General features: G+C 36.4%; 2 protein-coding genes across 5 annotated transcripts in view; one reads left to right on the top strand and one right to left on the bottom strand.

Annotated features, from left to right (window-relative positions):
- GLDN (gliomedin) overlaps nucleotides 1-10,826 on the top strand; it is a 73,167-nt gene extending 62,341 nt beyond the window's left edge. For 2 of the 3 annotated variants that reach the window (XM_061347397.1, XM_061347395.1), the window contains exons 5-10: nucleotides 255-401; nucleotides 1,089-1,214; nucleotides 5,084-5,164; nucleotides 5,246-5,371; nucleotides 6,103-6,253; nucleotides 9,618-10,826. In XM_061347397.1, coding sequence (XP_061203381.1) covers nucleotides 255-401; nucleotides 1,089-1,214; nucleotides 5,084-5,164; nucleotides 5,246-5,371; nucleotides 6,103-6,253; nucleotides 9,618-10,077 — 1,091 coding nt within the window. In that variant the 3' untranslated portion in view covers nucleotides 10,078-10,826. Of the gene's footprint in view, nucleotides 1-254; nucleotides 402-1,088; nucleotides 1,215-5,083; nucleotides 5,180-5,245; nucleotides 5,372-6,102; nucleotides 6,254-9,617 lie in introns of all 3 variants that reach the window. The other variant, XM_061347396.1, reaches the window with a different exon arrangement.
- Nucleotides 10,827-12,425: 1,599 nt separating this feature from the next.
- The window catches only part of DMXL2 (Dmx like 2), a 52,604-nt gene continuing 37,316 nt past the window's right edge, over nucleotides 12,426-27,713 (bottom strand). Inside the window, exons 27-44 of one of the 2 annotated variants that reach the window (XM_061347393.1) lie at nucleotides 26,999-27,129; nucleotides 26,053-26,301; nucleotides 24,271-24,452; nucleotides 23,806-23,939; nucleotides 22,852-22,937; nucleotides 22,425-22,626; nucleotides 21,273-21,390; nucleotides 20,374-20,436; nucleotides 19,906-19,992; nucleotides 19,703-19,824; nucleotides 18,952-19,090; nucleotides 18,290-18,350; nucleotides 18,074-18,201; nucleotides 16,461-16,538; nucleotides 15,763-15,854; nucleotides 15,137-15,189; nucleotides 13,874-14,091; nucleotides 12,426-12,752 (exon numbers count right to left, since the gene is read on the bottom strand). In XM_061347393.1, coding sequence (XP_061203377.1) covers nucleotides 12,543-12,752; nucleotides 13,874-14,091; nucleotides 15,137-15,189; nucleotides 15,763-15,854; nucleotides 16,461-16,538; nucleotides 18,074-18,201; nucleotides 18,290-18,350; nucleotides 18,952-19,090; nucleotides 19,703-19,824; nucleotides 19,906-19,992; nucleotides 20,374-20,436; nucleotides 21,273-21,390; nucleotides 22,425-22,626; nucleotides 22,852-22,937; nucleotides 23,806-23,939; nucleotides 24,271-24,452; nucleotides 26,053-26,301; nucleotides 26,999-27,129 — 2,353 coding nt within the window. In that variant the 3' untranslated portion in view covers nucleotides 12,426-12,542. The remainder of the gene's footprint in view (nucleotides 12,753-13,873; nucleotides 14,092-15,136; nucleotides 15,190-15,762; nucleotides 15,855-16,460; nucleotides 16,539-18,073; nucleotides 18,202-18,289; nucleotides 18,351-18,951; nucleotides 19,091-19,702; nucleotides 19,825-19,905; nucleotides 19,993-20,373; nucleotides 20,437-21,272; nucleotides 21,391-22,424; nucleotides 22,627-22,851; nucleotides 22,938-23,805; nucleotides 23,940-24,270; nucleotides 24,453-26,052; nucleotides 26,302-26,998; nucleotides 27,130-27,713) is intronic. The other variant, XM_061347394.1, reaches the window with a different exon arrangement.

Here is a 27,713-nt window from a genome sequence, read left to right as displayed (position 1 = left end):
GGTCTGTATATTTCATGCTCAAACTTCAGAGATCACTAGGTAAATAATGTATTATTAGCACTAAACAGATTGTACCAACTTTCTCTTCATAGTAGGTTACGGTGTTGTTTTGGAATCAGACATATTACGGCTACCCAGTTAAGTACAGGTGAAAAAACCAACTAGAGTAATAATGTACTTGCATTTAAAAGTTTATTGATTGATGCTTAATACTGGAACAGTGCTCTTGGTACTGAATCACTTTTTATTTCTAGGTGTGCCAGGACCAAAAGGTGATCAAGGGCAGAAAGGAGAACCCGGAGAAATGGGTTTACCTGGCAAGGATGGTATGCCAGGAGGAAAAGGTGCAAGAGGAGCAAAGGGTGAAAAGGGGGATGCAAACAATGATGTGATATTAGAAGGTAGGAAGAAGTGCTCTTAGGAGCTCTCTTGCAACAGTGTGCTTGATAAAGATGGACTGTGGTTCTGAAGCGTGAATGTGATCTGCAGGAGTAAGACCAACCAGTACAAACATGTTACCCACAGTGAAGTTTGAGTGTTTCTCTGTGGACAAGAAAATGTTCTCTTTAATGCAAGTCTTCACAAAAACTTGTCTGCTTGGGCTTTGAGTTGAGATGTATGTGGATTCTGACCTTTCCAGTACACTTCCAGCCAGGTGACCTCCTCCTGCTCTTTCTTGCAGTGTTATTTGTCTATTAGGAAATGAAGGCCAGGTTTCCTCTCAGGAATGTGTGAAGCAGCCATAAATATAAGCTGTGTAAAATTACAGCATTGTAACATCTGATGTTGAAGTCTCAGAATACAGTAACTAAAAGCCAACAGTGCTTTTATAACTCTTTATGTGCCTGTACTCCCAACAGATAAATTGCATTGATGTCATACAACTTGTGCAGTTTTGTATGGTTCATCTTCTAACATACAGCACCCCACTGTGTTTATTGCATCAGATTTCTATATGCAGGTACCCCTTAAGAAGGGAGGGGCTGTTTTACAGATCTCTGGAAGTCCATCATGTGAACGTGTACATTTCTCTGCAGGTTGCCTGTTCCTTAGAGTGTCTGTGACATTGTACTCTGTTTTATACATAGGTGCAAAGGGTGAACCTGGACCCCCAGGGCCCCCTGGACCACCTGGACCCCCAGGGCTTCCAGGAAAACGTAAAGGCAAAAATAAAGCACAGCTTCAGGAGAACGTATACAGCAGCAAATGCACAGGTTAGTTCTTTCCAGTGTTCTTTTTAGGATAGTAAAGTGTCATAAAACCGTATGCATGTGTTTAATTTTGCTGGCATCAATAAAATTGTACAAACTTAAAGCTGAGCATGTGGTTAGGTGTTTTGCTGAAATATAATCTGGATAAGGCAGCAAGCTATCTCCAGTGCAACAGTAGTCTTTCAATCATGTTATTCAACGTACTTGATTGTGCCCAGGCAAAGTATTTATACATGGGGTTTTCTGTTGGATGGGATACACTTGGGTAGTAAGAGAAAGGCTGTTGAAATGTTTCACTTTTAAATGCTGAATTTTAATTTTATATGTAACTATAACAGCTAATAACCAGGCTACATTTCACTGTATTCTACAAAATGAAATTGCCTGTTACTGGGAGAAGTGAAGCAGGCTTGAACTAGCTAAGACTTTTAAAAGCTGGAGGAATACAAAAGGATTCTCTGAGACTTTGTGTCCATTTGAAAATGTAGATTTTCGAGCAGGGTGATCTTGAGCTCTTTTCTACTGTTGTTGTTCATCATTATTGCATTCTGAATGCAGGTGGATCGTGAGTCTCTTATTTCATTTACTGTAGCTGTGTTGGTGAAATATATGGCTAATTTTAATATTCATAAAGAGAAAAATTAGAGTAGATTCTCTCCAAACTGTGTCTGTAAATTGCACAGCAGCTGCTGTTAGAACCAAAATACGAGCATCCAGACTACTGGCTCACAGATTGTATGTTGAAGTGTAGCAGCTGCTCTGCTTTAAGTTCCTGATCAGGTGCAAAGAGTTCAGCATGAGACATCTCTGGCATGATTTTCAGGTGTGCTGGGTACTAGTAAGTCCTCATGGATTTAACTTGATACTGTGGACTACTGAAAAATCATGCCAGGATTGTATTTTTACCTTACTCCAGCTCGAGAGTGGAAACAGACTCTTGGGTTTGTATCTGCATAGTAGATCTGGCTGTTCTTGTCCCTTACCCCTGGATGGTATTGCATTCAACAGGGTGGCAGCTTTCAGTGACTCCTGCTACCCTTACAGTTCTGGGATGGATTTTCCTCCCAGCTGTGTTTTCAGGGGAGGTCAGAGTGATCCTGTAAACTTAGGAATAGCAAAGGATGTCTCAGTTACTAATCTTAGGCATTTCTGGAAGAGAGTTATTTGCAGCACTGCTTGATAAAGTGGGATTTCTTTCATAATTGGTAAGGTAGCTTCTTGATAGGCATACCAAAAGGGATAGCTTCCCTTTTGAGAACTGAAGAACCACATACAATTATTAAGTGTGAAACAAGCAGAGCAATTTGTATGCCACACCATTAATAGGGTGGTATCTTTCTGTCACCATCATTCAGCACAGTTTGCTGAGATGACTTTTTTTATTACTATAAATGCATTAATTAACACTAATGTAAAAAAGTGTCAAAATTAGCAAGTGAATATTTAATATTGCGTGAAAAAACATACCAGCTATTTCTGCCTCTTATTATAGTATTTAATTGTAGTAACATGTAAGAACCTCAATCAAGAGATTCTGGGTGTTGATGTATTGCAACAGAGCCCAGAGAGCTTCCTTACAACGGAAAGTAGATAGCTGGAGCAGAAATCTCATCCTATTTGAAATTCAGAAATGCATGAACTATTGTACAAGATATAATTGGACCGTTTACTCAGGTACCCTCTTTTCAAGTGTTGAAACACACTGAAGAGCTTTGGAGGATAAGCTACCTGATGGATCCCTGATGGATTTTAAATCCCAGTGCGCAAGTAGGAGTTATACTTGAATAACTCTGCAAAGATGAGCTCTTCCTCAGTGAGCGTTTACTTTTTATGAGTTAGTAGCTGCGAGATCTTATTACCAAAATTCAAGGAATAAAATAGCTTTTGTAATTAAGTATTCATACCCCTTTGAAGAAAAAATACAGGTGCTGATTTACAACTGTAGTTACCTTCTTACATAGAATACAAATAACAGTTTCTTTAAATTAAATTTTGTATCAGGTAAAACTTGAAGAGAACAATTAGCTGAAGGCTCAGGTGCATTTGTTCTCAATGGTACTGTTAGGTAATTCTAACAGAAACATCCCTGCTCCACACTCCCTTGCTCCATAGTTCCCACCCTCCCAGAAAGCCCAAATCAGTAGTTTTAATGTCTTGTAAACTCCATTAACTCCCAGCCAGAATGTTTCAGCTTTTTTTTTTTTTTTAAGAAAGCAAAGAAAATTCCACCCAAGAATCTCTGATGGAAAACCATCTGTTTAATCTTAGTCTCTTTCTGTTTCATGCAGCTGAAAGTCCTCAGAGTACTGCAGATATTCTCAAACGTAAATAGTGCACTCAGCTTCACTGCAAACACTGATCTAGTCCTTGACTACTCTATAGTCTTAGATAAGCTGCTGTATAGGGCACTGCTCATTCAGTTAACTGCATTTGTTAACTTGGTCCAACAAAATTAACTTGTGCATTGCAATTTATAATTTACACTGAGTGGGTTCCTTTTCTGAGATATTTTAACACTATTTTGAGATCAGAATCTGGAAAGGGATCTAGAAGGATTGCTGGATTCTAGCTATAGGCATTCATCTTCCCCTGGTTGCACTAACTGTTCCTTATTTTGGAGATAGCTGTGATCACTTAGAAACTTTTAATGTCATCACTAAATGTCCTAGATAAATGGGTGGGAGAAATATGCGTAGTTCTTGTTCTATCTTGGAGTAATTTTGTTCTTCATGAACAAAGAGTGAATATAACCTAAAGGAGAACAAAACAATGCAGTATAATCTGTCCTTTCTTTCCTAAATGTCACAGTAACCTTTCAGCATTATTTCACAGTTATTTCATATTTTTACTGTCTTTCTCATTAAACTTCAGCACAGCCATGTAAGTCCTAGAAATATATTGGAAGGCAACAGCGAAAAACACATGTCTGAAAGAATTTGCTGCCTGCATGTCAAGCACTGTGAAATGTGTAAGGAGACGAAGGTTAAGAATGGAATTAGAAAACAAAGCTACAGTTAAATCAGGGTATCTTCTGCAAAGAACTGAGAACTGTTCTCTCTGGTTATTCATTCTAAGTAAACTAAAATGTATAGCAGAAGAGGTATCTGGGTTTAGAGAAAAAGGTTCATAAATAATATTATTCAGGGATTGTTTTAACGTAAATGCTAAGAGTAAAGCCAACCCAATTTAGAATTTAGTTAAATTGTTGAGGGATGGGGAAAACCATTCCCAGGTGTTTGTTTCTAATGCGAGCCATTTCTATGTGTATAAGGAATATACTGTGAAATTTCCCTTAGCCTTTCATACTGATTAATAGCATGGATGACTGACCTGCGTATGTGTTCAAACTTTATTACTGTCTTGGGCATTAACAGCATAAGCAAAACTTCCACTATTGCCTACAGAGTGCACCCCCTCTGCTGATGTATGTATATTTGGGCATGAAGCTTTTGAGTTTAGCCTTCACTCACTCCCAAGAATGTATTTTTGGTATTGCTGTTAAATCAGCCAGCTGCCAGCTATCTCAGTTGTCTGGTTATCAAAGGAAAGGGGCAACTCTGCCTTTCTAAGCAGCTACTCAGAAATTCACAGCTCAGGAATTAAATCTATTGAGTAAAATCAGTTACTCCTCAAAGTCGACTGTCTAATGACTTTAAGGAAAAAAAAACCCTAGCCCAAACACTTAATTTCCTTGGTGGAAGTGAGAGCAAGTCTCTTTATCTCTTTATGACCAGACTAACCTAAGCTTTTTGTCCCAGATGAAACAAAATCCCAGTTGTCATCCTGAGATTTTAGTGGAGTCACGGATGTGCATATCTGCCATGTCAGATACAGAAAAGTGACTTATCTGACCCTTTCTCTCTCAACTCTAGGTGAGACGTGTGCTGTACCAAATGATGATACCCTGGCTGGAAAAGCTGAAGACAGAACCCCTGCTCCTTCAAAAAAAGCTGGTAACCTGCTACAGAGTGCGACTATCTGCTACTTACTGTTTTAGTGACACAGATAACAGACATGTGCTTTTTCTCTACTAGCATGTGTCATAACATCTGTAGGAAGTCCTGTTCACTTTGTCAGTGTACAGCAAACGTTTGGAACTTGGATGCGGGAACCTGCAAATATAAGTGATGAAAGGATTTGGCTTACCATGCATTTTTCAGGTACACTGGGAGTAGTCACTCATCAAAAACCAGCTGTTATACTAACATTGCTTTCTGAATGTCTTCAGAACCCTAAACTAATAATTCTAATGAAGAATGATGGAGTTTGTACCCACATCTTTTTCAGAATGTTTTCTGTATTACCTGTATAATACCTGACCACATGGTTATAGACATTTGCAGTATCTTTAGATGTTTTCAAATTCAATATCAGATTTTGAAAATAGTTTGAGGATTTTGGTTGGGGTTTTTTTGTTTGCTTGTTTGTTGTTTTTTTTAACCAATCCAAGTATAAATATCTGTTGTTCATGCCTTTTTTTTTTGTATTCTTTCAACAGTTTCCTATGGTTTTACTTCCCTAAACTGTAGCTAGTTTTGCCTTTTCATATAGCGAGGCATGAAAATGAATCAGATGCTGCATGAGCTACATTTAGTGCAGGACCTAAGGGGAAAACGTTTCTGTATATTTACCAACTGTGTTCAGAATTAGGGTCCATCAGGTCTGTGGGAAGCAGCCTTTAAACACCATCTCTATAGATTTTTATTTTTTGGTATGTGTGTCTGAATTGTTTTATCACATTCCAGTAAGTTGAATCATTATTGAAAACACAATTGTCTGTCAGCTATTTGACTGAGATTGACTTTCACCAGAGATTGAATTTTAGAATAGAGATTTCAAAACCAGAGGAAATACATGATAGCTCTCTTTATATGTTTTCCCCTTCGTTTAGGAAACTCTATAAAAGAATATGAGAATTCCAATGCCTTGCTCAATGACAGCTACAGGATCATTAACATCACAGGATTCTTTTATGGCTGTGGTCATGCAGTACGAAACAATCATCTGTACTATCAAAAGGGAGGAACCAATGTCATTCTGAAGTAAGTCACGCATAGTTGGCTTAAGGCAAGCGACGATGTGGAAAGAGGAGCAATGGGGCTACAGTGACAGAGGTGAACCTCAGAAAAGCAGACCACTTGTACCATTTTATATTTCATTTTGGTCCTGTCCAGAATAACAATAGAGGAATGGTTCAGAATGCTTTCCAGAATAGAACTACTAATGCTTTCCAATCTGTAACTAGAATGTGCGTTACCGGACTTCCCTCCGCATGTAGATGCTGTGGAAGGAAAGCAGCTGGCAGTGTAGTCCAGGTCTTTTAACTCTGCTGTGACAGTCAGTTTGTTAAGCATTAAGTGCCTAAGTGGTTATCCTGAGTGGTCCCTGCACGGTAGGATAATGGGGCCTCCAGATAAATGAGATGCCATGTGCAGAAGTGAAGAAATTTTTCTTTTGGCTATAATGAGATCCAGCAGGTTTCTATTCTAAGTTACATTGCTGTGGATGTTCTTGCACTTGGATTTGCTGTGCTCATAACTGCGATAAAGAAATAAGAATGAAGGAATTTGGTGGTTAGAAACAAGTATTTGAGTGGAAAAAAGAAACCCAACCCAAAAACTAAAGCAGCTGTACATCTACCTCCATCAGAGTAAGAATTGGTTCAACTGCAGCTTGGGGGACATGGATGAGCAATTACATGACTGAAGCCCACCTGTGGAGCTTGGCTTTCCAGAGCTTCCTGCTGGGTTGATACACATGCTTTGCTCTTGGATAGCACTGTTCTTAGCTTAGGGGTTCTTAGACAGGGGTTGATTTTATGCTGCTAGCGCAAAGGAATGCACCAAGACACCAGCTGGTGAACTGGTGGATTCTGCATCTCACTGTGGAGCGGCACCACTGTTTGATTTCCTTGTAATAAGTTCTTACAACTCTCCCAGTGCATCTCCCTGAATTGGAACTGGGAATTACATCTCCCTCTTCAGTTTCTACTGAGGACAGGGATAGACAGTACAAATCAAAACCAAACTCTCATCTTGTGGGAAGAGCCAAAGAAAGACAGCCCAAGGGCAAGTGAAAGATTGTATTTGCTTTCAAATTCTCTTACATGACTCTGATGTTTGAGCCAAGAACATTAGTATACTTTGATGTCTTCTCAAGCAGGTGTGAGTGCTGCCTTCCTATATTCATTTAGATGCCAAGGAATTTGAACAAGCTGCTTGGATTCTATAATGCTGTTGTGGTTTAAGCCAGGTTTATTCTGCCAAAGACAAACACACTTTCTGGCAACCTCCTTTAGATATCTTTTGGGCTTTTTGTTTATACAAATATAACACAGAGTGTTGATATTTGCTGATAGCACAGAGGTTCCTCACTTTTGCTTGGGTACTGTTAACTGGGAAATGCCTTCACGTACAGATGAGCACAAACTATTTGTGGAATTTTCAAAACGTCTCTCAAAGTTGCCAAGACGTGGCCTTTCTCTTCAGTTATTCACTCTTAAGATTATTTATCTTCAGCACAGATAGAATGAGGCACTAGGAATTCTGTGACAGTCAAGTCCTTGATTTTGGGTTGCAGAAAAGCTTCTGTGAGTTTTTGTATTGATTTAATGGAAAGGTGAGGACCTGGTTGGTTCATTTTGCAGACATTGACAAATATAGTTAAAGAAAGTGTCCTGTCATATTTAAAAGCTGGTAGAACTAGGTTTGTCTGACTTTTGACAGGTTTTGTCATGATACCTGACATGAAATTGCTTCATCCTTTGATCTGTTGTTTCATCGCATGCTTTTCCACCTCTTTTTAATTTTGGTTGACTTCATTTATAGTAGCAATCAAAAATTGTAGGTTTAATTCCCTGCAGTTGATAAAAATATTACAGTGCATCTTGTCATTTACCCCAGTATGCCATAAGATTCAGGGATTTTTGAACTGTTGGAAGTTCTAGGCTAGACTGTCTTTGATGGGGGGAACAGAAAAGAACCTCAGGAATGAAACCTCACTTTTCTGTTCCCTTCAGGATTTTCATATAGAAAACGAAAAGGTGTTTTTTTTGTTGCAGTTTTTGCACATATCTAATGAATCTTGAGATGCTTTTTATCTTGTTGGCTCTTTATAGAAAAAAGTCCTAAAGAAAGTCTGCCTTTCTATGTGACTGCTCCTGCTAAGAGCTGACCTTCTAGCCCTTGCAAGGTTATTTACAAACATGAAGCAACTAGCAAGATTAACTGCATTGACACACACATTGCTCAGAAATCCCCTCCAGCCTGGAAGCTTTTTTGTATTGCCCATACATGCTGCTGGAATACAGAGTTGCTGCAGACATGAGTTTTACAACATCTGAGGGGAATCATCTAGTTAGTCTTGACTTTTCTTACCATGATTCTTCCAAACTATGCTATTAACACCACTTCCACAGAAAAATTATTTTTCCGGTATTCTTCCTTCCATTGTTAAGTTCCTGGATCTGAAATGTTTCTGTCATTAAGCCTGTCTTTTTAGAAACATTTTGTATCAGTAGCGTATTCCTGTATTGAGTGATGTTTTTCTTCTATTTGAAGAATGGAACTATACAGTTAGATAAACATCAGACAATGAAATGTGCTTTATACAGAAGGCATTGCTTAAAGCATTACTCTCTCTGCCTTTGCTAAAACACTGCATTTTTCAGTGATTAAATGCTAACTGCAAATGTGTCTTGATAGTAGCTGATTACCCGCTTAAACTAGTAAAGGAACTCAATCTAGCTGCTCAATTCTGCTGTCCTCAGATGATCATCCTATTAAGGAATTTCAAGGAATAAAAACAATTTTATATATCAGAGATGAGATGTACAGCCTGTCCTGTTGGAGGACAGCATAAGGTCAGGATTTTGGCTCTGCAAAAGTAGAATTTTTATTCCTTTGATGTTTACTTGAGCACTCCATTATCTGAACTGTTTTCAAAAGGAACTCTAAGGTTAGGTGATCCTGCCCAGAATTCATGCTTGGTTTGGTCAATCACATTTTCTTGCTTTAGTTCTCGCCTCGTAGAAAGTAAACTTCTGTACAGATTTCATAAGTTTGGGCCTTCACTTGGTATCTTGTTCCTTTTCATACACATTCCTTTTAGTTTCTGCTTTCATCCTAGTGATAATAAAGATTATAGACTAAATAAAGTGAAACTTACCAAAGTGAATTCATGCTCTTGTGCACTTTTTAGATTGGTTGTTGCTTTGGAATTTTCTCCTGGTGTTTTGGAAGGTGATTTGAGTAGAGTACATAATCTTAAAAGACATTAGAATGGTCCTTGAGGACAAGTATTTTCAGCAATGCTTCTATCAGTAGTAACGCACTCTGAATTGATTCAACCAGTGTGTATAAAAATGAATTTCTAACACAACAATCCAAATACTTTATCTCATTTCAGACTTGGGCTTGACAGAGCATCGCTGGGCACACTGCTAATTGAAAACGCATTACATCATGGTCGTAACTACCTCTTTTCTAACTCAAAGACATATTTCAAAGTAGCAGTGGATGAGAAGGGACTTTGGATTATATATGCCTCAAGCACTGATGAAAATATTATAGTTGCGCGTATTGAGGAAGAAACCTTTTCAGTCATTCGGCACATCAATACCACATACCCCAAGTCCAAGGCGGGTAACGCATTCATAGCATGTGGCATTATGTATGTCACTGATACTAAGGACATGACAGTAAGTTTTGCTTTTGATTTACTGAAAGAGAAGCAGATTGACGCGAGGTTTGAGTTAAGGTCTTCACAGTCTGTTCTTGCCATGCTTTCATACAGTCTAAGAGATAAGAATTTGTATACATGGGAGAACGGGAGCTTAATGGTTTACCCTGTGCATTTTGGGAGATGAATATGTTTTAAAACTTCATTTATGGGAGCTGTGTTTGACTAAATAGATTATTTAAAGCTGTATGGTACACACACAGGGGTCTCTTCACTTGGGATAATTCTCTGTTCACTGTTGGTGGTTTCTGAGTGTGTATAGAAGGGAGAGCAGGTGCCTTTGCATAAACACACTTCAATTATACAGTCCATTCTCATTTCTTTATAAGAATAGCTGTTCAGTATTGCAGCTGGCACACAGTTAGCACAGACTTGCTTTTGTTTTCCCCTTGTTATTCAGCTGATAATTATATCTAATGTACACTGATTCCATGGTCATGTGCTCAGCAGAGACTATTTATAACTTTCAGTTGCAGTCATCTTATCTGCAATCATTTTCTCATCAGTGATTATGGTTTAGCAGAAATAATGATCTGTTGTGTACAAATACCTTTGTCACTTTCACTTAATACTTTTCACTGATTCTCTGTGAGCTTTTTGTGGACAAAGGTATACAGCTATTAAAAATGGAGATGGAAATAGTTGTTTAGATAGGAAAAAAAAGGAGATAGCTTTGAATTTGACAAATCCAGTGAACCGTTACGTAATCAAAAGAAAAATCCAGCCCAAGCACAAGGAAATGGGAATAACTACACTGTTAAATATTGAATATACATGAAATCGTGTTTAGTACATGGAGCAAGGGGGAAAAGTAATGAGATATAAAATTGAAGAGAAGATGTAAAATTTATGATTAAAATTTCTTTTTTAACAGTGTTTGTATTGCTGCAGACTCTTCCTTACTCCTCACTGCCATGTAAACTATACCACCACAACTTGCTTATACCTATACTTAATTATAGTAAGGCATATATCTATAAAAAAAAATTCCCCACATTTATCCATACAAACAAAGTCATAAAATGAAGGGTGTACATTTTTGCTGCTACTAGAAAAATAAAAAACACAGGATGTGTTTCCTGCAGCTGCCTTTGTTGGAAATGAGGATCTACATTCTGTTAACCTTATGCTTTTCTAGGACAGCTGACAATAAAATGCAAACAGCTCATCCTTTTTTACATCAGTACAATCTGAGGTCAAGTTAAAGATAGCTCAGCAGTATCCAGTCAGTCCACTGGAAGTTTAGTCAAATCCATTTAAATATAAGGAAGAGTTCTGCAATGGACTGTTCCATGAAATAAAAGTAATTTATTTAACTTACAAAGGGAAAACTAAACAGTGACATTTACTCTTCTTTCTTTTCATACTTCTTGTACTTCACAGCCTGCAATTTAAAATCACCTTGGGAGAAAGGTGCTTGTTATTCTAGTATATTTTACAATACAGCACAGACATTAAAATTTTCATTGGAGGAATAAGACAATTTGTTAACATTTAAATACGCAGACATCCGTTCCAGTCTCTTAAGAACATATTTTTTGTTTACAACAGAAAAATACATCTGACAACAGTAGCTAGTTATATTACAAGCAAACAATATTGAACTCTGCATAGTTTATACAATATACTGTGGTAATAATTTAATTACCAGTTTTATCCACTATTTACTAGCTGGCCACATAAAGCCTGACATTCATCTGAAATGTGGCATTGTATGTTCCGTTGGTATTCTCTTAACAGCTTCATTTAATGAAGTATTTTTCAGGACAAATGAATTTCAAAACTAAAAGCTGACTAGAACCATGGATGTCTTCACTACAAACATAGTGCTTACAGTACATTCCTAAAGTAAAGGCAGGTGTCCAATAAAAAACATAGCTGTTGGGAAGAAAGAAAAATAGTGTGCAAATTAAAAAACATTGCGTTTAAAAATGTGTTGATGTGCAAGTTGCGGTATCAACCGTGTATTAATACTCACTAGGAAAAAAAAATATCTCAGCATAAAATGATACATCTCACAGTACGTTCTTGATTGCACATGTTCCACGGCATTTGCATCCATTACACTTTCTTGTGAAAACCAAAATACACCACGTACTCTTAATTAAAACTAAACTATTTTACAATGAGAAGTTGTACACATGCTTCAATTAGTGCGAAAAACTGGAATCAAAATAATCAGAATCACATCAGAAATGCTTACTGACTTGTAGAGCCACAGTGCTTGTGAAGTGACTGACAGTTGTCAGAATCTTTGCAATACGCTTACTAAATGCAGCTTGTGGGTTACTAAGCAATAACCCTGCCTGTGACTGACTGTACTGGGTTTAATTCTTTGCTTTTACAATACAGTACATGCATTTCCACCCCAGTGACCCTAAAGGGCATACTCAAAATACACCTGTTGTAAAAGTGGTGTGGGTTGGTGGCTTTTTTGTTGTATTTTTTTTTTAAATCGTTTTTTTCCCTATAATAATGCTGCAGCAACTGCTTTGAAAGGAAACAGAATGTTTCCTTTCTACAGTGCTTATCACTGTGTTTTTAGCTACTTAAAGGGGCATTATATAAAACCAGGATTAGCTTACATGATGCCTACAGAGTGTCAGAAATGCTTGAAGGTACATTGAAAGCACGGGGAAGAACCCTCATTTTCAGTGTGCCGTCTGCTCCACAGGAGAAAATACGATTGCCTTGCACAGTTTCAATCTGGGTAACACCAGCACCAATGTTTCTGAAAATGGACTGCTTAGCATGTTCGTTTTTAAATGAATGAATTAAATTATAACCAGTCAGTCTCCACACCTGTATCAAAGAATGACAAACGACAAAAGGAGATTAAAATTAGGATTTGTATTTTTTCCTTGATATTTCAGATTCCTGGCTGTTCTAAATGCTATTCAGCAACAATAAAGGGTATTTTTTGTTGTCTGTTATCATCAATTACAGTTCCTAGAGTTTTGAGAGCCTCCTGATGAAGCATAATGTGAGACAACAGAAAAAGCTACCTTAATATGGACCAGATGGTTATTGGGCAGGGTGAAGCTGCCTGTGTTACCTGGTCAGTAGTGCCCCCCCCGCCACCTTCTCCCCATGAAAGCTGTAGAAATGGACAGGCTGCATTTTTATCCAAGATGACTGCTGTCAGCTTTCCAGCAGCTGGGAATGCTTTTCTGCTAAGGACTGCTGCACAAAGTAAGCTGTATAACTAATAAGCAAGCGGAGTGGTAGCAGAGCTGAGCTGTCTGCTCTTGTGTCCTAAGTTTTAGAAGCCCTCATCAAGACTAGCCCAGTAAGTGCACAGAGGCACAGAAAGTGCCTACTAAACAGTATGCAGTCCAGCTAAAAAGAGAGAAACGGTATTCTCCTTCTCTTTACTATGTTCTTGTATTTTCTTCCTTTAGTATTCAGGAAATACGCAATTTAAAACAGGGACTGGTTTTCTGTTTTGTTGGTTTTTGTTTCTGACTGCTATGACAGCTTAATAGCTGTATTGGGCGTCAGCACCAAGACTGAACGGAACTTGGTGTTACAGAAACTCCACACATTGTTGAAGTTACTGAATGCCCCCTGTATTGCAGGGAGAAGTAACCAAAGGCAAAACCAGACCTTTTTTAACTGAGAAAAATGAAGCTGAGGTTTCAGAGCCATGCACTTTGATTTATCCACTTAAATATCAGTCACACAACTTTAAAAAGACTGTTTAAGCAGAGAGCAAAACCTGCTTGCTTTAGAAAGATGTTAGTACATTTAAGTTTATGTTATAAATGTAAAGCAAGCATCCTGTGTGTCAAATGTGGGTTTGGGTTTTGGGGGTTTGTTTTGTTACTGCATTTATCTGGCTATTTGCAGCATGCCCATCAACGTGTGTCAATATACTACTTCAGCTAAATAGTATATACAACTTAGCTCATCCAGTACCTTACCTTCATGTTGCCTTCTGCTGAGCCTGTGACAAAATAGTCTTCAGAAGGGTGCAGGGCAAGGGCCTTCACAGCTGACTCGTGTGCGTGGAAGGTGTAAAGCATTTGCCTCTGTCTGATGTCAAAGATGCAGATGTATCCCTTCCTACCTCCAGAAATTAGCAGTTGATGTTTAGGTGCATACTGAAGTACTGTGGCACCATGATCATGACAAGTGAAGGCTGAAGAAGGAGGGTGTCAGAAATCAATAGATTTGAAACTGTAAGTACCTTTCGATCTTAAAATGCATTTCTTCTATAAAGTATTATCTGAGTATTTTCTAACTTGACAGATACATTGCTTCACACAGGTAGTGCTGCATCAGCTGACAGCTTGTTGCTCTCCTAGGAGCTATGCAGATCTACTGCACAAGAAAATACAATATGCAGTCTAATTCATTTTATAATACAGGCACGTATCTGGATTTAGAACAAATGAGAAAATACAAAATTCCCTATATTAAGTTCAGTTAAATCCCCAAGTTGAAAAAAGAATATATATATATCTGAACTAAGACATCTCTTTAAAGTGAGGCTGAACTGTGCAATCTCCTGGTTTTACAATATGAATCTCAGGATGCACCTATTGCTTATTCAAGTAATGAAGTTATTTGCAGATATTGATGGTTGAACTTGCTCTTTTAAAAGCACAGGATACTGTATTTGGATTTGGATATATTTTTCTTTCATAGCACAACATGATAGGATTTTGCTTTGGTTCATTACATAAAGATGAAATTACTGAACTTGGTCAAATAGGCACAAATGTTTTTTTAAGACTCCAATCCAAGTGCTGAAAGACAAGGACAGCAGACAGAAGGATTTGCTTCTACTGTTACCTACAGTTGTCTTTTCCTTTGTGCTACAACAGAGTACTGGATATAGGAAGTGCCACTTGTAAGTGGAAGCCTGCACACACCAAAGTGTTCAATACAGCAGCCTTATTAGATGGGTTTTTTTAGGATTGTATTCAGTATTTCAGTCTTTATTAATACTGGCACAAAACCAGCTTTGTGAATAACCTTCTTTCTTCATACTTTCTTATATAGAACTGATGGATATCATGCTAGAGACTAAGCAGAACCTGTTCTGGTACATGCATTAGTGTACAATATACATTTAGACCAGTTCCTGAGTGCAAATTTTTCCCCTTAGCTCAAATGCATATGCATGCTTTATTTTCTTAGTCAGTAAGTATTAGAGGTTTAATTTTCACTGCATTACTTACCATGTATAAGACTGTTACCAGATGAAGCCAAACTGTCCCAGAGGCACACATTTCTGAAGGGGGGGAAAAGTCATTACGGTTTGTTACTAAGTGATTCATGGGGTGACATGACTCGAAAAGCATTTACATTTTATGTCAAAGCCTAGAAGGCAGAACTGAATGAGTCCTTGACTCTGCAGTCATCAGAGGGAACAAACAAAGAGTTAAGAGCTTTAATTCTTTCTGTGCTCTTTCATGCTTCTTAGTGGACCTATACTTTCTGTCTTTAAGACGTGTAATCCTAAATTGTACTAGGAAATTATAGAAGTTGTTCTTTTCAGAGAAAAAGAATTATCTTGTCTTTGCTGAACATTTTTCCCCCCCCAGCAACAGCATCATGTCAGACTAGCTGCATTTGGAATACACCTTGAAAAAACTGGCTGTTGACTTCTCCTTACAAAAACTAAATTTGGGAAACCAGCAACTGAAGGAATATGTTCAAAAAACTGATCTGTAAGTTCAAATATAACAAAGCTTAGAACACTGAGACTTAAGATGTCAGCTACACATTAATGCATAAGAGCTAGCAAGTTAATGAGATGAGTAGGTAAATTTGGTGAAATTCCTCAATGTTTCTTTAAACACACCTGTTATCACTGGACTGTCCCGATGTAGCAACGAGACTTGAGGAAGTTATAAATGCAAAGTCACTTGTGGTTTTACTGTGGCACTGCCAACTCTATTAAAACAAACAAAAAGATGCAATCTTACCAGTTCAGTTCTGCATCAAAAGTTACTATCAGTCTGATGTCACCGAGAGCATAACACAAGCAGTCTTCTAGACAAAGTTTAAAAATTGATGGGCAACACAGTTTGAAGCCTTAGAGAACAGACCGAGGGATTAAAAATCCAGTATAAAATCAAAAGATACTAAATAAGTAAATTGTAACAAATCCACAATATAGTGTATCACCATAGCCTGATTTTCAAAGTAAGCGTGGTCTGGTCTTCATGTACTGTTAAGCATCAGTGAAAAGAATCGAAGGGTGTAGTTTTACTAAGGTTTGGGTTGTTACTGTCAGCTCTGATTTTTAATTTAAACAAAAGTAGCGCTGAAGTAGTATTTGTAATTACATTGCAGCTTATGGTTACTGTCAAATTAGTTTTCCAAAGACTTATCATTGAAACACTACAGTTGTTTTGCTAAAATGTACTAATTAAAAAGCAGCAAAATCAAAACATCACAGTGAAACCTTACACTCTTGGCCTGTATGAAGTCTCAAAGATGTAGCTTTCCTCTATAAAAAGAAAAGAATAAAAGAATTACAGAATTCTGTGTACTTACCAGATAAGGTTTAGGATTTGAGGTGGTTTGGTTTACTTGCCAAATACTCAGAAATCCTTCACCATCAGCAACACCACACTGAAAAGAATAAACTGGATTTATTAGCACAATATACTAGTTACTGGATTCTTACTTCCTGAGAGTAAACAGCTGACCAGGAAAAAACCCACCTAAGCCACCAAACCATATTAAATGATGATTGTCAGGTACAAAACAGGAATTTAGAAGCCAAGTGAGTTCAAATGTGAATTGGTTAATGATTATTTAATGATTGATGCTCTCATACATACCTAAATCTTTTTAAGTGTGGAAGCTTCTTTCAAATCCCAATGTTAAATGCTAAAGTTTACACAGGCATGATTCCTCCATAAAATGCTTAGTGAAGTAAGATGCATGACAGCGAGCTATGATAACAGTTATGGAAGGACTCTACCATATCATGAATGGTAAAATGACAGTTATATTTATTAACCAAAATGCATAGCAAGTAATACTGTATATGCTATACAGTATATTCTACACCTGCAAGTGTTCTTAAAGTTTTTTTGGAAATATTTAGAAGTATTTTTTATATTCTCTTTTTAGTTAGGTTTCATGAGTCCTGCCTGAGTAAACCCAATGTGAAACACTGGGAACAACTAGTACATCTCAATTTCTTGCTTAAAATTGATTCCCATGTGATGTTAAGATTGCAATGACTCAAAATATAATCAAACCAGTAATCTTTTTTGAAAAAGTTTAAATGAGATTTTATGCTACCTGAAAATAAGTATGCTGGGAGATACTTTTATGTTTCCAGCTATTTCTAAATGTTGACCTTCACTGCTTTATAGCTATCTTGCAGTCATGCCCAAAGTCCTTTAATACACTTTTTATGATTTTCAACTATAACGAGGTTAAATAGTTAAGACAGTAAAAATGCAGACAAGACCTGCTAAAATAACAGAATGGGCAACATGAAAAACAGAAGAGGTGGATACCCTTCCCAGTTTTTTTCTTTGGCCACTCTGCTTTCTGCATCTTGTATACCTTGGACTCATTTCTGGCCAAAGCGTATGGTGTGCCCCCCTGTACTGGAATGTATGTATATTCTTCAAACTAACACAGTGTATTATGTGTATCTCCTAGGTAATGTATTGTCAAAACTTGGTCTTGGCCAGAATGCAAAGTGTGAAGCACTCTTGAAGACCCAGACCTAGATTGATACAAGTTTGCTTCTATAAAATATGTAAGCTCGGTATTATATTTTTTTTAATGTTTAATTGAAAAAGGTCACCACATAGGAATACAGATCTCAGAACAGGTAGAACATAAAGTCTGAAAATGCAGCAAATGAGATATGGGATAGCAGCATAAAGCCGGCAGAAAAGAAAGGAGAATAAGGGCCAGCATTTATTACAAAACTTCCATATGCAGACAAAATGAATGGTATGACACTGTTTGTGATATCATTTTAGGACATCTTAACAGTTTGGTGCATCACCAGTTAAAACTGCTTTTGAGGCTATAGCACAACCAAATGCTTCTTAAGAATAAAAACAAACAATCACACCCCCCCCCCCAAAAAAAAGGGGGGGGGGGGGGAAGAGAAAAATTCTAAACATTGTACTTACTTTATTGCCCTGGGAATTGAAATACATTCTTGTAACCCTGGCATTCCCAGCCTGCTGAAAGCATACCAATTGCTGTGGCCTTGTCCACTCAAACATTCTAACACTACCATCTTGTGCTCCTGTAAGATCTAAGATTAACATAGATGTTCGTTCATTAATACCACAGTATTTTATACAAAATTATCTAATCTTTACTAGTAAATATGATTCACTTACAATACTGATGGACTGGATGTGAAGCCATTCTCTTGACATTATTCAGATTTCTTTTAATAAGCTTCATGTAAGACAAACAAAAATTAACATTATTTTGAGAAAAAGACACAAACACACTCTTAAATTTTGTTTATACTACTACAGGGTGAGTGTCCCCCAGTTAAAAAAAGCCTGTTAAGCTAAATTTATTTGCATCTAATTATGTTTAGTGGCGGTATAGTAATGAAAGCTTGTTCATGACATAACATTTTTAGACATGAGAGTTCAGATAGTATTAATGTTATCTTCTGTTATACAAAGAAGTTTAGCACATGCTGATGTGTACACTTTCGATGTTATTCCCAGTGCAAGAATTTAAAGTTTAGGCTTATGCTAGTTTCAGTTGGCCTTTGTTGTTTGTTTGTCTCCAGAAACTAAAGGTCTTATCTCAAAGTTTCCATAAGAAAAGCATGACTGTCCCATTATTTTCTATGTCACAATACTTCTATGCCAAAATAAACAAGAAAATGCTCAGTTTGGCCTTATTTTGGGCCAGGTCTTAGTCACTGTAGGTCCTTTATGTCAACGCTGAATTAACAGTATGATGACTTGTGCACACTAGGGGTCTCTACTAAATAATACACTAAAAAAAGTCTTGAGCTGCATGCAATAGGAGTACTTACCACACCAGCTCCAGTGCTAGTTTGACCACTGCCTAACCACGGCATAGATGAAGAAGGCTGTATCTGAGTCGCTCCAAAAGATGATGCAGAAGACTGAGCTAGTGTTGTGGTAGAACCACGGAAGTCAATATCATCAGAACTGTAAAAGAACAGCAGTGCTATACTTTAAACAAGTGTTTCTTTTCTACCAATACTGTTTGGTTATTTCATTGTCAAGTGCTTAACGGAAGTGGGTAGAGAAGTGATTATAACGAGACTATAAACTAATTACTGCACTTATATTGTACAAATTCTTTCCACATGTTCCAAAACTATCAGTGTTTTAACTTCAATAGATGGTCCTAACTGTGGTAGACAGATGTTATGAATATAAGCTCTTTTGAGAACAATATTGTTGGAATATTCCTGACCTGTATGTCTTTATGTAGACCTACTCTGTTAAATGGAGCATGGTAAAGATGAGTGCTTGGTGCAGCTGATATATTTATACTTCTCAGCACGGTACGGGAGGAGGCAGTAATTCAGGCCATTGCATTGTACAACTAGCATTAGCCACTACAACTCCATTTGTGAAACAAAGACAGTAATTAATTAATCTTTTTTCTTTCCTCACTCCTTTATAAAGCAATCTGAAACCTAGTGAAGAAGAGTAATCTACTTTTTATGACTCAATTGTGCTTACACAGGTATTATATATGCATCCTTGCAGTAAATCAGTACTCTTAATATAACCACAAAGAAGCAATCCTACCTTTTAGACTCTCTGTCATACTCTTCCCCAATCCATATAAATGACTGAGCAGCCAGTAGAGCTGAAATATCAAGTTCTTGAACATCATGTGTAGATGCCAAAACAATTTCACTGCTGTTTGCCTACGCAGCACAAAGAGAAAGTTTATACTAACTACAATTAAGATTTTTTTTTTACACTTATTGTAGCATTTGAGGGCTTACCTTATTAACTGCAAATGCCATTATCATATCTGACTCTTTGTGAATGATTTTTGCTTTTCCTCCAGGGTAGCCAAGATCTGCTTCAACCTACAAAACATGTGTAAGACATTGCAATTAGCATGAAAATCCATTTTGTAGTGGTACATTCAGACTGCAAAAATCTAAACAAAATTCATGCAAGAAAAGTTCAGTGGCCTCAGCATTGTTTAGGAAGCTAGACTTCAGACTTCTCATACTCTTTAGTGTTCTAGAAGCCAAAAGTTTTATTTGAGTGTAAGAAGCACAAAGCTATTTACAGGGTGTTCACTCATCCCAATTATCAGGACATCCAAAGTTAATTCACGGATTAAAAGCCTGTCACACAGACTACAAAGAACATAGAGTTTCTGTTAGTCACATTAGAGAAAGAAAAGCCAGTTCCACAGAACTTTTAAGAATGTGCTAGAGGTTTGGGAGAAGGGATACTACCTTGTTTTTGTGATCTTCTGCTACGCAGTTTTGTTTGACCTGCTCCACACGATCTTCTACAGACTACATAACATCACACAGTCACAAACACAAAACACATGCACAAACAAATATAAAAAAAGAATGAAACATTCCAAACTAGATTTTAAAGGCCACTCTGTCAGTAAATGATGACAAATGTATTTTTAACTTTTTATAAAAGGCACAGAAACTAAGACAGGAATCTAAACAAGCTCAGTTAAAATGTAATGCCTCCTAGATGAACATAAAATGTATGACGCAGCAAATAAATGGAGGAGTAATAGACACACAAACTCCATACTTACAGGAATTCTTAAAGATACTAAGTAGTATACTTATTCCCATGGTAGTTATGTGTTGGTTTAAATTTTCAGTTAGAACTCATTACAGTTGTAACTGGTACAATTTGTAAAGACCTGTATTATATATTACTATATAATGTTATTTTTATATGTATATATTACTTATGCATATATACATATACACAAAGCAATAGCTCATTTAAATTCCTTTTTCAATATGACACACACAAATATATATGAATACTCCAATTTATTTCCTTATTACTTATTGTTAATGTTCTGTTTCTTTATGAGGACAGTATTCAAGAACATGTAAGGTGAGATATGTCTTGTCTAAATTATCTGGTTTAGTTGATATTTCAATAACAACATGACAGTCATGTTGATTAAAAAAAAATCCATACACTACTAAATGAAAGGAAATTGAAATACCAACAAAAATGGAAAGAAAAATTAAAAGAAATACTGAGACTGAGGAACAGTTATAATTGAAGGGGATTTTGTTTGGTTGGGGTTTTGTTGTGTTTTGTTTGTTTGTTTGTTTTTCCTAGGAAAAAGGTTACATCCTTTGTTTACCTCACTTTGTTTTCTTTTCTTGGTGAATATGTATCTTATGAAAGTCTCCTGAAGAATTTCTTGCTTCACCAGAAAATGCCAGAGCCTTTTTGCTGGAAGTGCTGAATAATCCTTTGATCTGGATAGAACAAAAGAAGGGGGCGGAAAAAGGGAGAGCAGTGGGAAGATAAAGCTTCAATATAAGTATAGCTGGACAGAAAACAAAAAAAAAATCTAAGAAAAGACTCAGTGCCTTTAGATGAAATTCTGAAGAAAAAAAAAATAAAATCAACCGAAGTTTAAGACCTACTTTGCTTTAAGCAAATACTGCAATACTTTTCTCTTGCATTTTATTTTAATCCACACTATGTTACTAAATTCCAAGTGCTACACTTTAATCGGCTGACTTGCATTTATGTCTGTATTTGCACCCTACTAAAACTGCTTTTATGTTGGAATTATGCTGGCCCTATAGAATCTCCTTAAGTATTTCTTTCAGTATTCAAATGAATTCACAAAGATTTAGCTCATGAACCAATAAAATTCACTGCCTCATGTTTGAGGATGAACACTTCTAAAGAAGTTGTGTATGTTTGTAAAAATTTTTAAATTAAAATCCTATAGCAGTATCAACCATAAGAATCCAAAGTCACTTATAGTGAGCAAACCTAAAATTGTATTTTAGTATACTGACAAAGCAAGCTATATTGAAAACACAGCTCACTATCTGCCTTTAGGGATACCTGCAAGCATGACATTGACCTAAACACAGGAGGACTGGCATTACAAGCATCATACTATAACTTGCTTTCTCTCTTCCTCCTGACATCTCGCATGTACTATGTAACTATCTTCTGCTGCTGCTAAGGTAAGGTGGGAAACAGCTGCTACTGGAGGACTAGTAAAAGAGGCTGAATAGGGTCTTCCCATAGCAGCCATTGCCCTTGTCCTCCAGGTTCTGCTCTTCCTATTTTCTTGCTGCAGTTGTGAAAGGTACATCAGAATAAGTACAGGCTGCTGCAGGAGACAGCTCTATAAGAAGGCTCAAGGAAACATGGGAAAGTGGTTTCTGTAAAGCATTAGCTAGAACCTTTATTTGGCTGTTTAGATGGAAATACTCGTTAGTATTCGTATGATCAAAGAATGTGGTTTTTCTGGAAAAAAAATGCTTACTTGAATGGTGTGTTTTCTGGTTCAATCATTGCTTTATTGCGGAGAATAGCTGGTCCTGCACCTACGACAATGTCACTAGGATAAGTATTGATGTAGTTTGGTGGTGGGCCTTCAAACTGGTCCATTCTCTCTTGAAGAATCTGCTCCCAGTGTTCCAAATTTTTTATTACAGCAATGCCCAATGGTGATGTTACAGGCAGATCTAAACAGAAATATTAATAAAGTAAGGCTTAGAGAAAAAAATAATCAATGAAGTTACAGTATGTATAAAAGTCCCCAGAATAATACAACCAGAAAAAAAAAGAAAATGTACTTGCAGTTGTAAAAAATAATGTATTATTTAAATATAAAAATGAAAATAAAAAGCAAAGTCTGACAGAAAGCCACTTATACAGAAAACTAAGATGTAAAGCAGAATTTAGCGTACCAGCAATTTCCAGACCAGCAATGGGAAAGAAATTCTTAATATTGTGCAGAACTAATTTTACCATTGTCAGATGCAGAAGAGCCCAGCTGTATAAAAAGAACAGATTTGGTTGTATTAAAACATTAACACTGTTCCCTGCAGAACATTTTTCTCCCTTTACCAAATACCCAGATTAGAAGAACAATATACCTGTACACTTTGGTTTACCAGACACAGAGAAATACAACTATACAATTGTTAGAGATGCCTCTGAGGGCACCTCACTGTAACAAGCAGTGTCCCTTTCTCTCTTTTACAAATCCCAGATTATTGTACTCTTCCCCCAGATAAAAGTGTGTGCACATGCAATCCCCTGTATAACTGAGAATTAAGTACAAGCTTCCTGAAATGCCTCCTGAAATTCTCCATGAAACCATGATGAATACAAGACATTACCTGAGTTTGGTATTCATGGTAGAAGCTTTCAAAGAGAAAGAGTATCACAGATATTAAAGATGCAAATCCTAGACATTATAGCTGTAATGACTAATAAGAGACTTGAAGAACACATGAAAGAAACATAATTTTTCTCTATTTTTATAATGATCAAGTGATACATTTTGTTTCATTCTATCTTGCAATATTTAATCTTTTCAGTGTTCTATTCAGTCTGCCCCTCATTCAAAAGCTAAAAAGCATGTTTGAATTGGGTCTTTGTGTCTTAAAAATGAAGACTTTTTTGACTTTTGACTTCCTAATCCTGTTTTTTTAGACAAGTAAATTCAGAGCTGTTACTGTGATGAGAAATTGTCACTTGTGTAATCCAACTGCCACAGAGAGGTCTACCCACAGTACTAGAATTAGATAATTCTAGACTTAAACTGGGTGGTGCAGAGGACCTGTGTTGTCTTTAATTTGGAAGCAAAGGTAAGCACCTGATGTGACTATTCTGAAATAGAGGTAATTTCTGCTAACCTGTAAGAATTGGCATCTTTGTGTTCCTGGATCTGTGTATCAGAGAGAAAAGCATCCTCCTCTTCCTCCTCATCACTGTGAAAGCTTTCATCAGAGTCATATATAACACCACTGTCTGATAGAGGAAGAAATGGCTGCAACACAAAATAAAAGTCTGCTATAAAAGCTATTTTCTGATCTCTCAATATTCAATTCTTACTTCAGTTATCACTGTCACAGGTACTACTTAACTGATAAGTAAGTTTCCCTAAAACACAAGTAGCAAGGGGAAAAGCATTAATATCTCTTGTCGGCCAGAGATATGTTTTGAAAGTTGAATATACACTTGCAGGCTCTTTTATTACAAGGATAATATTCTGTGGCAGACTATGAAAAGCACTCAAAATTTTCATGTTATTTTTATACTTTAAAACTGAATAAGAAGAAATAAGCTTTTATAAACCTAATTTTTCCATTTTTAATTACCTTTGCCATAAAGTAGTCCCACATGCTGAGTTCTGGAGGGATAAACTTTTCTTTGTAAAAGGGTCTTTCTGCAGGTACAGGTGGTGGTACAGTGCTATCTTTTACCGGTCTTCCTGGCACCAGCATTCTCATATTAAACCGACGGCGATGTTTATCCATTTCTTCTGATGGAAGAGGTGGTGCTAAATTCAAGTAATTTGAAAAGCTGATGTTACTACTGCATCTTTAGAAATGGCTGTATTTTCTAATTAAAGCAACTAAAACCACTGTCATAGGTACTGATTTCTACCATTTCAGAAGTCAAAGCCAGCCTAAATAAAGTAAGTGTAATTATAGAAAAAGTTTGTTTATGATGAATTCAGTAACTGTGGCATTTATACATTAGATATATCATGAGAAATAAATTTTACTATGTGGATTGAGTTCTCAGGAGATGCAGCTTCTAAATAAAAAAAAACTTTTAGCTGAAAAAGTTTTAATAAAAAAATTAAAGAATGTAAGAAATTTTGTTGAGAAATAAATGTATAAAATTTCACTAAACTGTAAACTGCACAAGTAGCAGTAGTTACTCAAACGATAAACCAAACAATTCATGGCAAAGAAAATTTGAATAGAGAGACAGGCTTTTTGACAACTGAAGTCTATTTAAAGTGATATGATATAAAATGTCTGAAGAGTTATAAAAATATTAATGTGGAATTTGGTTTTCAAAGTGTTATTGACCAGGCAACATTGAAAATCACACTTACTTTATTAAAAAGGAGCTAAATATTTAAAAATTATTTTTCTTTTTAAAAAGCCACTACTAACATTCATCTACACTGCAAATTATTACAAACCTTCATTACTGTCCTCTGAAACATCAGAAGCTGTAGCAGCTTGTAGGTTAAAGGAAAACAGAATACATCTCACATGAACACATGGCTTTATGTAAGTTATTCATATTAACATCTTTTGAGAATAACTAAGTAAGTTTAAGTTATTGCATGGATGCTAAATATCTATTGTACATACTTATAATGGTGCATTGCCTTATTATTGTTTGCTTTTATATTTCAGATATGGAACATTATTTTTTGCCTAAGTTTCAAGTCTATCACTATTTTGAAAGTCTGTGTGACATGGTTTTCCATATTGTTGCAGTGTGAAGTCTATAACAAATGGTTGCATTTGCTTTTGTCTTCATAGCCTGAATTCAGTCTTCATTATTGCTTTTTGTTGTGCAGTATAATAAGACATGCCCATCTATCTTTGCAAGATTTCCTGGGTTTAGTGGAGCTTACATATGCATGAACTGTTTTCCAACAGATGAAGTTGATATTTCTTCTCTGTGGTCTTGTGCAAGGTGAAATTGTATCTTGCAATTGAAACTGGTTCCAGAAATATTGCTTCCAAGTTACTGCAGTTGTTAAATAGTAACACTCATCTCTCACAAACACAAAACCATAGATATTAACACTGATTTATACTGTTTTTTTCACTAAAAAAATGGTGACTGAAAGGCCTGAAAAGTGTTATAAGTAAGCACCTCATAGTAATATTAGCAATATAATAACTGTACAGTTTTTACGGCAAATTCAAAATGTGTTGGGTGCCATTACAGAGGACAACTGCAAGACTAATTTTTTTCTGCTTTTTAATTTACGTAACAGTTTTCTTGCCAGTAAATATTTAAATTCTGCTTGCTTGGTTTTTGTCTTTAAAAGGAAAAAATCTGTCCTACTAGGTTACTAAAAGGAATAAAATGCAAATCATTAGGGTGACCTTCAGAGATCAAGGTACCTGGAATATTTTCTGACTGCCTTCGAGGTTTTACAAGAAGCTTCACTCCTCCACCAAAAACAGCAGCCCACATTCGATTGTTCAAAGGATGAGCTGCTAGTCGAAATAATTCGTTACATGAATTAGTTGCAAGGGCATGTATAAGGAGACTCAGGTAGACAGCTACAACAGCTTCACAAAGTAGGACGTTTAACTTTGGTTGATCTTCATCCTGAGCTGAACTTAACAGATTTATAAGTGAACTCACACCTGGGAAGAGAAAAGAGGAAAAGTTCTCTGTTAAATTGAGTAAAAGTACAAATGGAAAAAAATGTTTCACCTCTGCATTTTATGATAAACATATGTTAATAGCCACAAATATTTTTATTCAGGTGAATTGTACTATTGACACTTTCCTTAAATGTACTATTGATACTTTTCTTAAAATCGTAAAGATCAAAATTAGAAAAAACCTTCTTGGGTCTGGGACTTCCGTGTTGTACCTCTCTGCAAATATGGGAATTCCAGTTTGCCTGTGAAATTCCTGCACTGTTTCCACAGTTGACCTCAAAAAACTGAATTTATGCTCGTATATTGGGAGTAGTTGTTTTGATAGCTATACCATGTAAAGCATAGATGTAAGACAGTACTGTGGAAACAGCTAACAGAATTAGCTTTGTTGGGGTTGAGGGAGACTGTTAGAAAACATTTTAGGATGACAACTTGTCAGCTTCCTGAGTTTATCTTAAAGATCGTGGTCTTTCCTTCAAGCAAGATGTTTGCCATGTAGAAAGTTTACTTTTGTTTGTTTTGGTAGGTGAAAAAGTTAAAGGCCATTATTACTTTGAAACCTAAATCAGAAACACTTATACATCACTGACCATCCATCATATTATAAGGGAGTAAAATTATTTTGAAACGTGGAGCTGATCCAGTGGTGCCAAAAGTAACCTTAGTTTTGTCTCACCAGGCCACTGAGCAGGAGATGAGTTTGGAGTTGCATGCTCTTCAATGCTTTCTGTCCTCAGTCTGCGTCGATCACTCAAAAGCAGTCCTTGATAAACCATCCCTGTAAACTGATTTGTATCTGCTTGAAGACTAAATACAAATTAATTTTTTTCTGATGAGAAACGATTTTAGAATGTTTTTGTACTAAAGTATAGTATACATACATTCTTGTCATTTTAATCAGAAGATGCAACATTTAAAATTCTACGGGATTAATTCAAGAGTTTTAGAATTTCACAGTACACGAAATACATTGTTTATTAAAACTTGAAATGTTTTCATGTGGCATTATCAATTTTAATATGTTTTCTGCATGGCTCAGGTATGAAAAAGACTTTTTCCAAAAACTTTGGTGATGTGTTTGTTCTGAATACTTATAGCATTCTGTTCCAGTTTGGAATACAAACTGCCTGACACCTGACTTCAGTTAGGTTTCAAGTGTTTTCCCTGAACCACTAAACAGCAATGAATGTGCCATGGGAAGCCAGCATTCAGTTATTTTTCAGAAGCTTCCCAAGTGAGAATGACACCGTAATTTCCTACTATTTACTGGAAAAAATCCAAATGATTGGTGTTATTTAATCTGCGTAAAACTGATCTGGCATATCAAAGCTAGCAGTGTGTTAACTGTGTAAGTATCTATACCCATACACAGATATTTAACCCCTTTTTTC

This window comes from Neopsephotus bourkii, unplaced genomic scaffold, assembly GCF_033783945.1.
Source record: "Neopsephotus bourkii isolate Nb327-2 ecotype Australia unplaced genomic scaffold, CSIRO-AGI_Nbou_v1 NB_318, whole genome shotgun sequence".
Taxonomy (NCBI): domain Eukaryota; kingdom Metazoa; phylum Chordata; class Aves; order Psittaciformes; family Psittacidae; genus Neopsephotus; species Neopsephotus bourkii.
This window is presented reverse-complemented; position numbering and strand designations above follow the sequence as displayed.